This window comes from Pseudorca crassidens, chromosome 7 (assembly GCF_039906515.1).
Source record: "Pseudorca crassidens isolate mPseCra1 chromosome 7, mPseCra1.hap1, whole genome shotgun sequence".
NCBI classification, from domain to species: Eukaryota; Metazoa; Chordata; class Mammalia; order Artiodactyla; family Delphinidae; genus Pseudorca; species Pseudorca crassidens.
The window spans coordinates 53,911,082-53,928,500 of record NC_090302.1 but is presented as its reverse complement, the minus strand read 5'-3'; the positions used below and the strand labels follow the sequence as shown (position 1 = coordinate 53,928,500).

The following is a 17,419-nucleotide window of genomic DNA, read 5'->3' as shown; positions in this document are numbered from 1 at the left end:
GTGAGTGAGGATGTATTTCAAGAGAACAACTGAGACTGCTTTATAGTGGTGTGTTGGAGTAGAATAGCTTTTTACTCAAGGGAGAAGGTAACCTAACTCTTGTTTCTGCTTATCATTGCTTCTGTAGGAGCCCACATTTGTGTATTTCCTTGCAATAGTTTTCCCAAGAATATTTTTTACTGGGCTGGATCATAGTCTTGTCCATTGTTATGGATTCTTACAATTTATGATATCTAATAATTTAGTAGATTGTAATTAAAACAGCTGGAAAACAGTGCATACCACGTAGAGAGAGTACAATTCAATTGAAATTTCTTGATGTAGCCGAGAAATCAATTTTTTTAAATAATGATTTTTTTTCTTTCCTCCACTCCTTTTTTGACTCATACTTCCCCACTTATTCCTTTATCATATTAGTCAAAGTGGAAATAAAGACATCATACTATATCTTGTCCAAATTAAGAAATCTTTTTTGAAAAAACTTTTTTAATTTTAAAGGATTTTCTTATATCAAGTGGTCTTTGAAGCTTATCCGCTGTTTAGAGATGATTAGTGTTTTAGAATGTCAGGGTGTTCATTGTAATGGGTATCTATTGCAATAAGACTTGACTGGTAGAAAGCATTCTCATAATCTTCCTGTTTAAATTACAGATTTCTCATCAAACCCAATAGAGAATTTACCAAACTGTGTTTCATAAAATGTCCCATTAAGAGGTTCTGTGATTTCACAAGCAGGAAAACACTGCATGAACTTCTTTTGCGGACTCTAAATTTCTGTTAGTTTTTTTTAAAGGCTCTGAGAAATCCTCTAGGAAAGAAATGTCATGTTTTAAAAACTGACCACAGAACTCTTATCTGAATAATATTTAATAACATCACATGGTATGTGATGGACATGATACATGATTAATATACTGACATTGACTAGATCTATTCAAAATCCATTGGACTCACCTTTATTTGAAAATCATATAAGTAGTGCGTTTTCTGAAGCCATCCAATTATCCTTTCCATGTGCTTTTTAAATAATTAATAAAAAACCTTAATAGGGATACTCTTCAAGTTTCTCTTTTGTCTTTCAGTGAAATAGTAAGTTTTAGGATTTTGCAGGTAAAATTATGCTTTATTATTATCATTTAAATGTTCTCTACTTAGAAGAAATGGTTGTATGGTATTTCTGTAACTGAGATGAAGAGGCTACTTTCTTTATGCTTCTACTGATATATACGTTCAAATCGGTGTAGGATCTGGTTAATGAATCCACTTGCCGCTTGGATTTCAGTAAGTATATGGCTGATTACTTAGAAAGCTCTTGGAGAGAGAACTACCATTTTGTGTAAAAAAGAGCACTGAGGTCCTCTACATTTAGAGAAGAGCCTGTTTCATTCATCTCCAAAAATGGAAGGATATTTTTTTTAGGTTTATTTTTTGTTGTTATTCAGTTTTATTTTATTATATTTATTTTTTTAAATTTTTATTGGAGTATAGTTGATTTACAATGTTACGTTATTTTCAGGTGTACAGCAAAGTGAATCAGTTATAAATATACATATATCCACTCTTTTTTAGATTCTTTTTCCATATAGACCATTACAGAGTATTGAGTAGAGTTCCCTGTGCTATATATAGTAGGTCCTTATTCGTTACCTATTTTATATATAGTAGTGTGTATATGTCAATCCCAGTCTTCCAATTTATCCCTCCCCTCCTTACTCCCTGGTAACCATAAGTTTGTTTTCTACATCTGTAACTCTATTTCTGTTTTGTAGATAATTTTATTTGTACCCTTTTTTTAGATTCCACATATAAGTAATATCATATGACATTTGTCTTTCTCTGCCTGACTTAGACTGACTTCACTCAGTATGACAATCTCTAGGTGTATCCACATTGCTGCAGATGGCATTATTTCGTTCTTTTTTATGACTAACATTCCATTGCATATGTGTATTGCATCTTCTTTATCCATTCTTCTGTCGATGGACATTTAGATTGCTTCCATGTCCTGGCTATTGTAAATAGTGCTGCAATGAACATCTTTTCAAATTATGGTTTTCTCTGGATATATGCCAAGGAGTGGGATTGCTGGATCATTTGGTAGCTCTAGTTTTAGTTTCTTAAGGAACCTCAGTACCATTCTCCACAGTGGCTGTACCAGTTTACATTGCCACCAGCAGTGTAGGAGGGTTCTCTTTTCTCTACACCCTCTCCAGCATTTATTGTTTGTAGATTTTTTTGATGATGGCCATTCTGACCCGTCTGAGGTGATACCTCATTGTAGTTTTGATTTGTATTTCCCTAGTAATTAATGATGTTGAGCATCTTTTCATGTGCTTTTTAGCCATCTGTATGTCTTCTTTGGAGAAATGTCTATTTAGATCTTTTGCCCATTTTTTCTTTTTTTGCGGTATGCGGACCTCTCACTGTTGTGGCCTCTCCCGTTGCAGAGCACAGGCTCTGGACGCGCAGGCTCAGCGGCCATGGCTCTCGGGCCCAGCCGCTCCGCGGCATATGGGCACGAACCCATGTCCCTTGCATCGGCAGGCAGACTCTCAACCACTGCGCGACCAGGGAAGCCCGCCCAGTTTTTGATTGGGTTGTTTGTTTTTTTGATACTGAGTTTCATGAGCTGTTTGTATATTTTGGAGATTAGTCCCTTGTTGGTTGCTTCGTTTGCAAATATTTTCTTCCATTCTGAGGGTTGTCTTTTGTTTTGTTTATGGTTTCCTTTGCTGTGCAAAAGCTTTTAAGTTTAATTAGGTCCCATTTGTTTATTTTGGATAGAAAGTTCAGAGATAAACCCACACACCCATGGTCACCTAATCTATAGCAAAGGAGGCAAGAATATACAATGGAGAAAAGAGAGTCTCTTCAACAAGTGGTGCTGGGAAAACTGGACAGCTACATGTAAAAGAATGAAATTAGATCACTCCCTGACACCGTGCACAAAAATAAACTCAAAATGAATTAAAGACCTAAATGTAAACCTGGATACTGTAAAACTCTTAGCGGAAAACATAGGCAGAACACTCTGACATAAATCACAGCAAGATGTTTTTCAATCTGCCTCCTAGAGTAATGGAAGGCTTTCAAATATGGCTTCTCAGAATATCAGAGTTGTGAAGGTCATGGAGATCATTTATTCTAATCTTTCCACTTTACAGGTGGGTAAACTGAGGCCCAGAGAGGTGCAATAATTTGTACCTCTAGTTAGCTAGTATTTAGAGTTCATATTTTTTGACCTTCAACACATGTTCCTTTCCAGTGATCTGTAGGTAGAGGTCTTTTGATCATGAGTTATTTGGAGGTTTGGGGGGAAGTTGGCCAATCACAAGAAAAATTTTTAGTAAATTTTATACATTATGCTATTGTATTATTGTATATCTTATTGTAGATAATAAACTCGTGGGGTTTTTTATGACTGATGACTCTTTAAGACTAGGAGTGTTGTTCGTATGAATCATTGTATGTTTTTTTAATCCCATCTTATACTTTTATAGTTAAATTTATTTTGTGAATATAGGATGTTCTTTGGATATTCATAAAATATATAGAAAAGTCCATATTTACTAATTTTTCAACATCGAATATTATAGTTAAACAGCTTCCAGAAGAAAACGCTATTATTTGACTGCCCTGGCTGTATTCCTTTTTAATATTTCTCATTCGTAGAATTAATTGATGCACATTAAGGGCAATTGCTCTGTGATATTTTCATATCCAGTAGCATAGTGTCCAGAATAATTCTGTATGATAACACTTGGAAAAGTTTAGACCTTTAAATTTTCTCTTCCTCTCCTCCTCCCTCCTTTTTTTTTTTTTAAAGGTAAAAATAAAGGAAATCCACATGTGCCTTTTTAGGTTTAGAACCAACCTGTATTATTTTCTTAAATGAACACTAGAGACCCAAGTTCAAGTATCATTTCTCCTACTGACTACAGTATAACATCAGGCAAATAACACATTTGCACCTAGATTTCCTAATTTGTGAAATGGGGATTAATAGTTAAAAGCATTGATTACTAACCAGGTCAGGTTCAGGATGGGGAGGGTTTAATGAGAGCAGGAAATGGGGTTATTTGTATTGTCTGAAAAAACATATTCACTTTTAGTATAGTTACTCTTATAAAACTAACTGCAAAAGAAGTTAAACTTATAAAAATCTCTGCTTGAACAAATATTTGGAAGCTAGAGTGAGAACTCTTTGTTTGGGAGTATGCATTGGAAAAGGTTGGGAAACACTGTATTGTGCTTCACAAGAGACTACAGTCTTGTAGATCCCCCAGCTATACAGAGGAGATCCCCCAGCTATATGGAGTTGAAGGCTGGTTCACAAGGGTTGAGCTTTGTAATGGCCAGAAGGTTTTGGAGGGGACAAATCCAACAAATCTTAGTCTGGCCCTCAGAAGGAGTCAGACGAATAGACTCGCCTCCAGGGAATGCTCTGAGGTCCCAAACTGCCCGAGTCCAGCAGTGTGCCTAACTTTGGGTATGGGGCATACCACCTGTTTGCCTGGACTTAGCACCTGGGTTGGCCTCAACAACATACACACATGCTTTAGCTGCGTTTATCCATTTTTGAAAGTCCCACTTGATAACATATCCATCTCTAACAAGTACCTGGTTTCTCTGTTCCTTTGCAGTGAATCCTCTTAGGATTAACCTCATATTCTTCACTCTCTTCCAAGCTGGCTTTTTTCTCCACATTACAATGAAATTGCTGTTATCAAAGTCATTGAAGACCTCCATTTGTTAAATCTAATAGACATTCTTCTAGATTAACTTTTGTAAATCTCTAGCAATCAACTAGTCAGCCACTCTATCCTTGATTCTTTGTCTTCTTTGACTTTATATTCTTCTGTTTTCTTCCTCTGTTATTGGATCCTCCTCAGTCTTATTATTGGCCGAACAGTTTTTTTGTGCCCTAAGTTTCCTTATTGTTTCTAACAGAGACATTTCTTCCACAACACTTATGACTATCTGTCATTCTCCACTATCTACTTTTAACTTATCTAATATCTGTCTTTTCCCCACTAGAATGTAACTGTCATGTGGGCCCAGTACCTTGTTTGTTTGCTCCCCATTCTCTCTCTCATACCTACAACAGTCTTATATGATAGGTGCTCAATCTGTATGTGTTGAATGAATTGAATAAAGAATAGCATTTGATGACAGGTGAGACACAGGAGCAGATTACTTGGTAGTTTTAAATATACAAGGAGAAATGAATGGAACTGAATTGAGATGCTGCTAACATAGTATTAACATACCTTTTTTTTCAGCTTTTTTATTCTAGTACAATTTTTTTGAGCTTATGTGTATGTATATGGTTGCTCAGTTCTTCTTTTCTTTTTTTTTCAAGTATACAATACAGTATTATTAACTATAGTCACTAAGCTGTACATTAGATCCCCAGAACTTATTCATCTTGTAACCCAAAGTTTTTACCCTTTGACCAATATCTCCCCATTTCTCCCACCTCCCAGCCCCTGCGCCATTCTGCTCTCTGTTTCAATTAATTTGATTTTTTTAAAATTGGAGTATAGTTGCTTTACAATGTTGTGTTAGTTTCTGCTGTGCAACGAAGTGAATCAGCTGTATGTATACATATATCCCCTCCCTCTTGGACCTCCCTCCCACCCCCCCACCCCCATTCCACCCCTCTAGGTCACCACAGAGCACCAAGCTGAGCTCCCTGCACTATACAGCAGGTTCCCACTAGCTATCTGTTTTACACATGGTAGTGTATTTATGTCAACCCCAATTTCTCAATTCATCCCACCCCCCACGACCCTCCGCCCCCGTGTCCACATGTTCATTCTCTACATCTGCGTCTCTGTTCCTGCCCTGCAAATAGGTTCATCTGTACCATTTTTCTAGATTCCACATATATGCGTTAATAAACGATATTTGTTTTTCTCTTTCTGACTTGCTTCACCAATGAGTTTGATTTTTAATATTCCACATATAAGTGATATCATACAATACTTGTCTTTCTCTGTCTGACTTACTTCACTTAGCATAATGCCCTCAAGGTTCATCCATGTTGTTGCAAATGGCTGAATAAGAAGTAAGTGTTGGAGAGAATGTGGAGAAAAAGAAACCCTTGTGCACGATTGGTGGGAATGTAAGTTAGTACAGGCATTATGAAAAACAGTATGGAAGTGCTTCAAAAAATTAAAAATAGAACTACCATATGATCCAGCCTAGTTTTTCTTATTTGTAAATTTAGACCAGTAACTCTGGATCAAAATCTTTTATGATGTCATTCCTGCCAAAGTTGATTTAAGTCTATATCTACTTCCCTGACTTCTGTTGTCAGGGCAGATGACCTCTATATGTACTTATTATGTGCACCTTTTTGGTATGCTTCAAAAACCATTATAGCAGTGAACAGAAATTTTGGTAATGCTTTCATGGATAACTGCCACAGAATATAAAACTTCTTTTATAACTGTGGACTTTGACTTTTTAAAAAACTCAAATAAACTAAAAGCACTAATAGTTGTGAAATAGCACTTTTTTTCCTTACTCCTGTGAAAGTTGGTCTTCACATTTTTATTATCCTGTAGTACAGTGGTTCTCTAAGTGTGTTCCTCAGATCAGCAGCACGTACCTCATCTGAGAAACGCCAACCTTGTTAGAAATGCCAGTTTTGGTTCCCTAGCCCTGTTCTACTGAATCAGGAATTCGGGGAATGGAGCCTAGCAATCTGTGTTTTAACAAACCCTTCAGGTGTTCTGACGTGCACTAAAGTGTGAGAACCACTACTTTACAATATACGAATGAAGAATTGAAATACACAGTAAAGTGTAAATGTCCAAATGTCTTTATGTAATGATAATTTAAAGTTATGATTTCAGTACTCTGTACATTATCAACATATATAATATTAAAAATACTACATATGAATGAAAAAGCTCAATTAGTTATTGCAAGGATTATTATTGCATTTTAATAATTCATTCTTGCATTTCCTCTGTAGCTGTTGTGGCAACAACTCGATAAATGCTTTTATTTTTTACCTATTTTAGCAGTTGAAATTAGCAGAAATAAGTATGTCTTCTGAATTTAAATCAAGTATTTCATTAGTGATTCTAGTATTTTATTACTTTATATTTAATTTATTGTTTTTGATTCTTAGGTAATAGTCTCTTATGTTACGTCACTTGAATTCCTTTCTGAATTACTGTTTTCCCCTTTGGTGTCTTGCACAAAATGGACATGTCACCACTCTGATGTACCTTCTGCCTTCAGTCTGACTTAGAGCATTCAAGAAATGATCTATGTCAAAACTCAAAAAAGTAGTGCATGTTAGACAACCAGATATTACATACCACAAGACTGCAATTTGTTGAAGATTCCAAATAATCTAGCTACTTCTCTGCAGGGCTTTGGTGACTCCCATAAAAACTTCACAATGAAAAACTCTTTTAAGAGTTCTTGGTTTCAAGCAGCAGAAACCAAGTCTGGCTTATTTAAGCAAAACAGTGAATTTATTGAAAGATATTTGTGACTCAGAATTTCTAGGAAGTCTGAAGAATCAAGCTGAAAAAAGACAGGTACAAGCATTGTTAGACAGCAGCCAGACCAAAGGCAAAAACACACCCCAGAAGTTGTCCAATAAGGACACCACACGACCACAATCATCTCAAATGCTGTTGGCCATTGCTGCCGCTATCTCTAACAACAGTTCTCCCAGTTCCCAAATTCTCCTAGCTCCCAAACTTTTTGAAAATATTTAAAACTGATTCATTGTGGCTGCCTTTAGTTACTTATATCCTCAGTCTAGTCCAATCAGACATATATTTGCTAGCACTACATGGAAACACCTTACAATAAGATTACCTCCTCTCATTATATCTAATGAACATGTTTCAGAATCATCTTACATGGCTTATCTGTAGCATTGTGCCCTGTTTGCTACTCCCTTTCCTCATGGTTTCCTGTTACCTCTCTGACCTCAGGCCTTCCTTTAGGTTGTTTCTCTGTCTGGAACATTCCCTTACCTCCCTGTACCTTAGCTTCCTTAAACTCCTATCCCAGCTTAAAATAACATCCAAACTTCTTGCCATAGTCCATAATGATGTCTTTAAGCTTTTTAAACAACCATCCACATTGAAAAAATTAGATGTACATTTTTATACTCAGATAAATATACACATGCACACACACACCATATATGCATATGACAGAAACAAAGTTTCTCAAGATAATTCTTATCCTTACTAGGTGTGATACGTTCTGATGTTGTCTGGTCTACTATAGTCTCTTTCTTTTTTTAATGCTAGTATGTGTGACCCATTAAATTGTGGATCATGACCCACAGTTTAAAAAATTTGTTTACACTACTTACATGTTTAGTTTTTATCTACTTTTTAAACCTCATTGTTTCTAATGTCCTCATTCATTTTAACCAACCATTCTAGACTTCTAGTTCCTTCCTAAATACCAGGATCTTTCCTGTGTCATGGCTTTTGCACATGCCACACTATATCTTCCTGATATATTTTTCTTCCTGTTTTCCATAGGACTGACTTCTTTTTATCCTTCAGTTTCAACCTAAATATCTCTTCTTCAGAGGTAACGTTCCTTGACTAGTTGATCTAATGTGCACACTTTAATATTCTATTTTTCTCTTTCATAGGTTTAAGAAAATGTCTAATGATCTTATTTCCTTTCTTATTTTTGACCACCTGCCCCTTATGTTATGCAGCCCTTATGACTGTAGAGGTCATGTTCCTTTTTTCCAGGTGCCAGAATACATGCTTAGTAAATATTTTGTGTACAGAATAGCCTGAAAGCAATAAAACATTGTACCAATGTAAGATATTATAATGATCAACATTACTATATTCTATCTTCATAATAAATTTTATGGTGTGAAATTTGCAAGGTATTTTATTTTCTTAATTTGCCATTTTCATACCATTGCTTGATTTTGCAGTTGACTAGCTTATTGGTGAGAGGATATTCAAGACCTAGGTAAAATACAAAACACATAATTTAGAGATATTATACCTCTGGACTTGTGGATAAGACACCTGAAGATAAAGAAAACAGAAAAATTGGTTGTAACTAAAATAAATTGACATACATAATCATCCTAGCGAATAAGCAAGCAGGGAATATTCAGGGTCATGCTTAGTCAAGGTATATGCTAAGGCATGATAGGATGCAGACAGCACTAATTTACTGAATTCAATGGATCAGAGTCCTGACATTTACATAGAACCTGATAATAGAGTCAGCTATGAAGAAGCGTCTGTCAGCAAGTATGCACATATCTATGTGTTTACATTCATTACTGGATACATATGCAGAACAATGGAAAGATTTCTCTTCTGCTATAGAATAATGTGACACATTATTTTCATAACGGTCTGAGGCAATCAGTAAAGAACAAACAAAAAGAACACAGCAGCATCTTTCAACTGTGCACAGAATTGCTTGGGAATTTAGCTGTTTCAGTAGTGTACAGTGTGGAAATAGTTAGCTGCTTTCAATCTGATATGCCAAAAATTGAGTACTTTTCTCAAATGTATGTCTTGGAAATTTCTGGGGAAATAGTGTGCAAGCAATATCTCATATGTATTCATTCTAGCAGTATGAAAGACAAGTTGATCCTAGGTATCAGAATTAAAGAGTTATTATTTCTAGTACCTAGAAAGAAAGAAGGGTTTGTTTTTGTTGGTGGTGCCTTTTTTTAAAAAACAAAATCTCTCCAGTATTTACTCAGGAGCTTAGAACATTTAGAACTGAAAAGATGTTTAGGAATTATCTGTGCCTGACTCTGACTCTGGCTCCAGACAGGCCTCCAACAAATGCGTTAATACTTATCTTCTTACCCTTGAAGAACAATGACTAAGGATATTATGGTCTGCCTCTATTACCCAATCCAGTGTTTAAAAGTCTCCTCTCTTCCCCACTGCAAGTGTGTTAATGTCAGAGACAAATTCAGCAACAATTTGTGACACTTCATTTCCTAATATAATTGTGTCTTTTTTCCCCTAGAAATTACCAGTGTTTACCCCAGTGTGTGTTTATTCAAGCCTTCTCCTCCGTCCCATGGGTTATGATTGAGTAATGAGCATAATTTATGGATTAGGCATACTCTTTAGTGACTTTCACTCTTATCCTGTTCTTTGCTCATTTTTTAGCTAATGAATCATCTCCAGCTAGGGGGAAGTATGAAAATCAAAGCTCTTTGCTGCCATATTTTTATGCTGACTTGAGGGCTATAGATACAGATTTTATATATCTGTGATACATTTGTTTACATTACTGTTGTTCACTGAGGACTAATTATATAAAGGAGTCATACCCCAAAGATGGAGTGATTTAAACCCCGTGGAATGTTTCTCTTAGAGTTGCAACTTCCATGATCATAGAACTTCTGAAATCTAAGTGTGCAATGGTAAGTATCCTTCAAAATAGTCTCGCCTTTTCCATCTCCATTTCTTTACCATTGCAAGTACATCTTCTGCAGCTTCCATTCTGAGTAAGAGAGGAGAGTAGTGGGGTGTTAGTAAACAGTTAACTAAGGTGTAAGGAACTCCCAAATAGCAACAGAAAGTCCATATGTTCCCTATACCAGCTTTTGGGACTGTTCCTCAGTAGTCATTCACACATACCATTGACATACGTAAAAAGTTAAGTTCTTTTTATGTGACAGAATGGTTGGGAGCATGGGCTAAGTGCAGATTCCAAATCTATTTTTTACCAGCTGTGTGATTTGGATAAAGCTATTTAACCTATCCAAACTTCAAGTATTCACCTTGTCTGTGGAAATAGAAATTATAACAGTACCCATCTCAGAAAGTTGTAATGAAGATTAAATGAGTTAATTCCTGAAAAGTACATAAAATGGTGCCTGTTATGTAGTAAATGATCAGTAACTATTAGCTATTAATAGCCATTATTACATGATTTATTTATAAAATCAACTTACTACTGTGGAGCATGCTTAAGCATTTTGTTTGGTCTATGGAAAGGAAAGCTGACGCCATTTCCTGCACCTGTCAAAGTATTTATTGCCCTATATCTATGTGTACACCTTACTTGGTTATACTTAAATACTAACATCAGATTGTGTTATTTTAAAAACAGCTAAATAGGATCATTATCATATTTAGCAGACATAAATTAAAATGACCTCACTTTTCTTTTCATCTAAATTTGAAATCAACATGGCTGTTTTATTTTACTAAATAAATATATAATGAAAGAAATACATAAATGAGGTATCCAGCTGGGAAATACAACAATAATGAGAAGAACTGTGTATTTTAAATGGCATTTTTCTATCTATAAAAAAATGTTCTCTATGGAGTTGCTTCTGTCACCACCCCAAACTAAAATTTGTACATCGATCTGTGGTGGCTCTTCCTGGAAAGCAGTAACTTTACCCAGTGTGGAATAGTTTTGGAGCACTCTAATTATTTTACTAAAATTTACGTTAGCAATTACATTACAAATTAATTTGTAATGGGTTAAAATGACCTGTTTTAAATAATACAGAACAATCTTGGAATAGTTTAGCACAATTTCTCAATTGTGCTAACCAATTTGTTTGGTTTAACAAAACAAAAGAAGGATTTATGTTTTAGAAATTTACAGAAGTCACCATTATGTCAAATGTACTTTCAAACAGAATCATATTCTATTTGTTGGTTAGTGTGCCCACTGTGTAGCTGCAACTGTGTTAAGTGTTGAGGGTACATACGGGAATAAAACATAATTTCATGGGAGTATGAATACATGAGGAAAGTAACAGTATATGGAGAGCTGTATTTCAGGTATGCACAGGTGTTAGGAAAGTACAGAGAACAAAACATAACAGGCCTGTGAGGAGTGGCCACAGAGGGCAAAGGGTCCGGAAAAGTAATTCTGAGATAAGGTGATGCTTGAACTGAGAGTTTAAGGGTGATTTAGACAAAAGAAGAGAGCTGAAGAAAAATGTAAACGCCTTCTAGACAGAGGAAAGCATGAGATATAGCAGGGAGGCAAGAGAAGATGGCACATTACAGGGACCAGCAAAAAGGTCAGTGTGGTGTAAGTGAAGAAAGCACTTGAAGACATGACTGGTATCAAGTCCAGAGATCATGCAGGCATCGGCTCTGATGGTTCTTATAAGGCAGGTCAAGGGTTGTGAATTACTTCCAAAGGCAAGAGAGAATCATGGAAAGGTTTTTATGAAAAGCTTTATTTTCATATTTGCATTTTAGAAAAATTCTCCTGGCAGCAAAGTGAAGATAGATTGGAAGAGAGCCCGAATAGAGGAAGGAAAACTAATTAGAAGGCAGTTATAATGGAGAACATTATGAGTTAAGGCAAGTGAGTACAAGAATGGAAAGGAGAATTGGAGAATTATTTAGAAGGTAAAATTAGTAGGATTTAGTGACTGATGTCAATCTGAGCATGGAAAGTCAGCAATAATTTCCAAAGCTGAGGGTTGTGGTGCTGCCCTCTGCTGAGAGGGGGAATATAGGAAAAAGAGCAAGAGAGAAAGAATTCCCTTTTAGGCATATGTTCAATTTTACATTTGAGACTTCCCATATATCATGGGGTTCCCTAACAGAGATAACCAGGTGGCTGTTAAAGAAACCTAGATTTAAAACTCTTAAAGTATAACTAGAAAATGGAGCTATCAACTTATGAGCGTGTATATGGTCAGGTAGTATATGATAAAGGTATATGGTCCGAATAAATGTGAGAAAAAAATAAGAGCTGAAAATGGAGACCTCAGAAATTACCAGTATTTAATGTGCCAGAAAAATGGAGCCTCCAAAAGCTCTCGAAACGTAGTGGTTAAAAAAAGTAAAAGGTAAAAAAATATGTCATAGAAACTAATGAACAAGAGAGGTTAAAACAGAAAGACCTTGCACATAGAAAATGTCTGCAAATATCTACACCAAATTGTCAGTACTGCCTAGCTCTGGAGTGTGGTGTTGAAGAGAATGACCAAAAAACTGGGAATTTTAATTTGATATTTAAGTTTTTAAATAAAGTATTTTATACCTCTTTACTATTTTTGCAACTTCTTGTGAGCTTATACTACTTGCAAGTAAAAATAAAAGTTATGTTAAAATGTAAGTTATAGTCAATTGAATATTAAAAATAAATCAGTCGAACAAGCTGCTTAATCAGAACAGAACCAGGAGGGAAAGGGCAACATGGCGTGGTCAACAATATTATACTGCAGATAGGTCAAGAAAGATGAGGACTGACAGCAGCCTTTTAGCTTGGTATTTAGATGTGCTCACAAGTGACCTTATTAAAAGCACTTTCAGTGAAAGGCTAAGGGCAGAAGCTGGACTGCAGTTGTTGGGAAGCGGAAAGTGAGGACATGAGGTGGCATAGTCATCACATCAAGGAGAACCTTGAGTGTAAAGAAAAAGAAAAAGAAAGAGTTAGGGATCTAGGGCCCATGGTAAGTGAAATCTTTGCTCGAGATCCTTATGGTGGCGAGAAAAAGATCCATGCTAGCTACCTGAGGTTTACTGCAAGTCACCCAGGAGTGTGAAGTAGCGTGAGGAGCTGACTTGCAGCCCCCAGTCATTCTGGATCCCAGCTTTCCTAAAACTGGGATTTGCAGGAAGTTTTGTAAGAAATTTAAGAAGTCACGCAGCAGGACTTCTTGGAGGGAAGAGACCTGAGCTTATTTATATGCTGGAGGTAGGCACCAGTATACAAGCAAAAGCTCTAAAGTACAGAAAAGTGTTAAGGTACTTATAAAGAAATGTACCTGGGCTTCCCTGGTGGCGCAGTGGTTGAGAGTCCGCCTGCTGATGCAGGGGACATGGGTTCGTGCCCCGGTCCGGGAAGATCCCATGTGCCGCGGAATGGCTGGGCCCGTGAGCCATGGCCGCTGAGCCTGCGCGTCCGGAGCCTGTGCTCCGCAACAGGAGAGGCCACAACAGTGAGAGGCCCTCATACCGCAAAAAAAAAAAAAAAAAGAAAAGTACCTTTAGTTTGGAAAGTAAACCCAACTATTTCTGGGAATGAAGTTTCATATAAAATACAAAAACTCACCATGTTCCAAAGGCTAAGCTGATATATTTTAAACATATATTCACACTAGAAAAAAATGAATAAGATGATATAAATAAATTTCTTTCTTTTTTCTTCTTCTTCTAAAGCCGAACAACAACTTATCCTTACACAGAAACGCAGATGTACAGCCAAAACACTGGAGGGAATTACTTTGATACTCAAGGGAGTTCTGCACAGGTGACTACCGTGGTCTCATCCCACAGTATGGTGGGCACTGGTGGGATTCAGATGGGCGTCACGGGAGGACAACTCATCAGCAGCTCTGGAGGAACCTATCTGATTGGCAATTCAATGGAGAATTCTGGTCACTCAGTGACACATACCACTCGGGCTTCCCCAGCGACAGTAAGTATTTGAGTTTTTATTTGTTTAATTTAGGTTCTTGATAGCCTCTATCGTACATTTTTCTCTTTAGAGAGAAAAAATCCAAAACACTAGGCTGGAGCAACAATGTGCTGTGCAGTTTTAGTGTGTAATTTTTTCTAATATATGTTAAAATCCGTACTTAAATAGTAAAATTAAAAATGTTTACCCATATGCCATATGTAAAGTCATTTTGCATTCTACCAGAGGGACACTTTTGGGGAGCACTGATCTAGGTGATTCCAATGAAAAGCATTTATATTGGCTCTGATCATAGGTATGAGCAAATAATATCTTAGGAACACAACCACATATTTGAGTTTTCAAATTTTTAATATTTAATAAATATATTTATTTTGACACAAGATATCTTAATGTGCTAAAATGCTGTAATAGAAATAGTAATAAGAACCTATGCGGAATTTGATATCCTCAAACTCTGTAACCTGGCCTTTACATTTTTACCTCAACTAAGCATAGGCAGAATAATCATTTAGAACCACCTACCTAAAGTAGAAATGGAATTGATTTTCTAGATGTTTCATATAAAAGGGGCCTGGGGATTTGAATTAAGTGCATGTACCCTTTTTCCATAATCCTACCATATAGTTTGTTCTTATAATGAAATAGAAACAAATTGAGTAGAAAATAACTATATGAGAGGCTTTACATTTTTCATTTTGTGAATTTTCTTCATGATATAATAGGTACTTGGTAAGTATTTTGTATATACTTTTTTCTGTTTGTAATGATTGCATGTGTTCATACTTTCATCATTTAGTATCTTTTCCCTAATCCATTTTTTCAAGCCCTTATTTTTAATTCACTATTTTCTGGTAACATCAGAAGAGATAACTAACCGTTCTAACTGGAGAGTTCTTTTTTTGTCATTTTTTCTTTGTATTTTTGAAGCATTTCTAATGCCCATTTCTCTCTTGCTTTTGATAACACTAAATACACCATTTCTAAACCTTTTAGTCACAGCAGTATATTTATGTAGATTAGAAACTAAATCATAGCTTCTCTGGACCTCAGTTCCCCTGTCAATAAAATAAGGGGTTAGTTAGACTAAATGATTTCCTAATATCCTCTCAGCTTTAAAATCATAATATTTACCAACAAATGGTAAAATGTTCTAGATGTAAAATAACTGTATCTTTACCATAAAAGGAAAAGGGGTATATTAGGTACCAGTACTGTATAATGCTCCTGATACAGGCCATCCAGAAAGTGATTTTCAGTGGAAAGGGAAGTACTTGCCACTTACCAAGGCCTTAGGAGAACTGGAAAAAATGGGGAGGAAGAGTCCTTTCCCACTTTCGTTTCATATACCCTCTCTCATGCTGGCTTACCAGCGCTCCATCCCCACCCCTCTCCTGCTTCACCTTCCCCAGGCACTGATACTTGCCTTCACACTGAATTTTAGCTATCTGTTAAACATCCTCATGAACTAGATATGGGTTTACTAAATTTACTAGTGCTATCATTGAGTTAACTAAATTGATTATTCCAGGTCATGTATATATAGGTACAAACATTAGCAGGATGAATTTTATAGCTTGATTTTTTTGTTTGTTTTTCTGTATAGAGTGTGAAAAATGACATGACTCCTTAAGTTATCCATTACACAAATTTGGTGCAATTTTTATTATATTAATTGGTAAATTAACACAAAATAACTGACTTATAACAGCTGAGAATAGTGGGAAAACTGTTTTTAAAAAATCAATTCCTAAGTGTCAGTTGCACATATTAATTCACCCTTTTAAAAAGGCATTAATATTTAAGGTTCTGTTAAGGATGGGTTTTTGTTTTCATTTTTACAAGAAAATTTCCTTTTTAGCAAAAGGAGTTTAAAAGTTAAATAAAGAGAGAACTTTTGCATGGAAAAATCATAAGGTGTTCTCATCAAAGCACATGATAGTGACGTATGATAGATACATATTATCTAAATATACATCTGCTAGTAATTATTACCTTACATTTATTACCACAGTTTATATTTGATTTAGATCCCCCCTCAATCGTGCTGAAGATCTTCATCTGCTTCATTCACGGTGAGGTGGTGATTCTGTACAGTTTCACATCTGTTCCTATAGTAAAGTTAACAAAGTTTAAGTGCTATGACACCTATTTAAGATTTCCTCCCATCCTCCTCTTGCCAAATGCTAGAAAATTTGTGCCATGTATTATAGTTGTTTAGACTCCTGAAACTCTAGATATTTTGGTAGGTGCCGTGTCATTAAAGGAGATTTGCTTATTTTCATGTATCTTTTTCATTCACTGTAGAACCATAGAAAGAATGTCTATGAGCACAGTCTCTAAGAACCTGTTAGTCGAGATGCAAGCCATTTCTTTCCAAACGTTGAGCCAGACTGTGCCATATAAATTCAGTTTTTCTGACTGTTCTTCTGTGTTCAACCTATCACCCATAGCATGCCTGATGCAGCTAACTGGGTAGGAGTAGCCTCTACTATTGCCAGAATTCCTGACAGTAGTAGTCAATTGGGCTGTGCCTTAAGAGCCTGTAATAAGTGGAATGTATAGTCAGTTAATTCAGTTGATGTGAAACTAGTTAAATTTGAGGGCTCGGGAACAGCACAAACCTAATACCTTTACGCGGTTTCTGGTTACCAAGGTTTCCTGCTCTGGTTCCCAGAATAATTGCCTTTGCTGTCTCTTACATTTGACCTCTGTCTATATAGAAATACTTTCACTTAAATTTATTAGGAATAATTTTCTGCCACAAAGAGGTTTACTCCAATGTGCAAACCAACTTCTCAGGATAAATCAGTAAAAAGAGATGATTTGAAATTGAAGCCACTACTAAGAAAAATAAATGATCAGCACTTGAAATATTTTGTTACCTAGTCTAATAGTCAATATAAAACCATCTTTCTTATAATAGAAGGATCTTTATTTACATTAATGGAGAATTTTTATTTGAGCATATGATTTACTTTAGTTTTATAACCTTAAGTGAAAAAATATTTTACATAAA

General features: G+C 35.8%; 1 protein-coding gene across 7 annotated transcripts in view; it reads left to right on the top strand.

The window, feature by feature from the left end:
- Nucleotides 1-17,419, top strand: part of RFX3 (regulatory factor X3) — a 289,832-nt gene that overhangs the window by 180,054 nt on the left and 92,359 nt on the right. For all 7 annotated transcript variants that reach the window (XM_067744268.1, XM_067744267.1, XM_067744270.1 and 4 more), the window contains one exon: nt 14,142-14,400. In XM_067744268.1, coding sequence (XP_067600369.1) covers nt 14,142-14,400 — 259 coding nt within the window. The remainder of the gene's footprint in view (nt 1-14,141; nt 14,401-17,419) is intronic.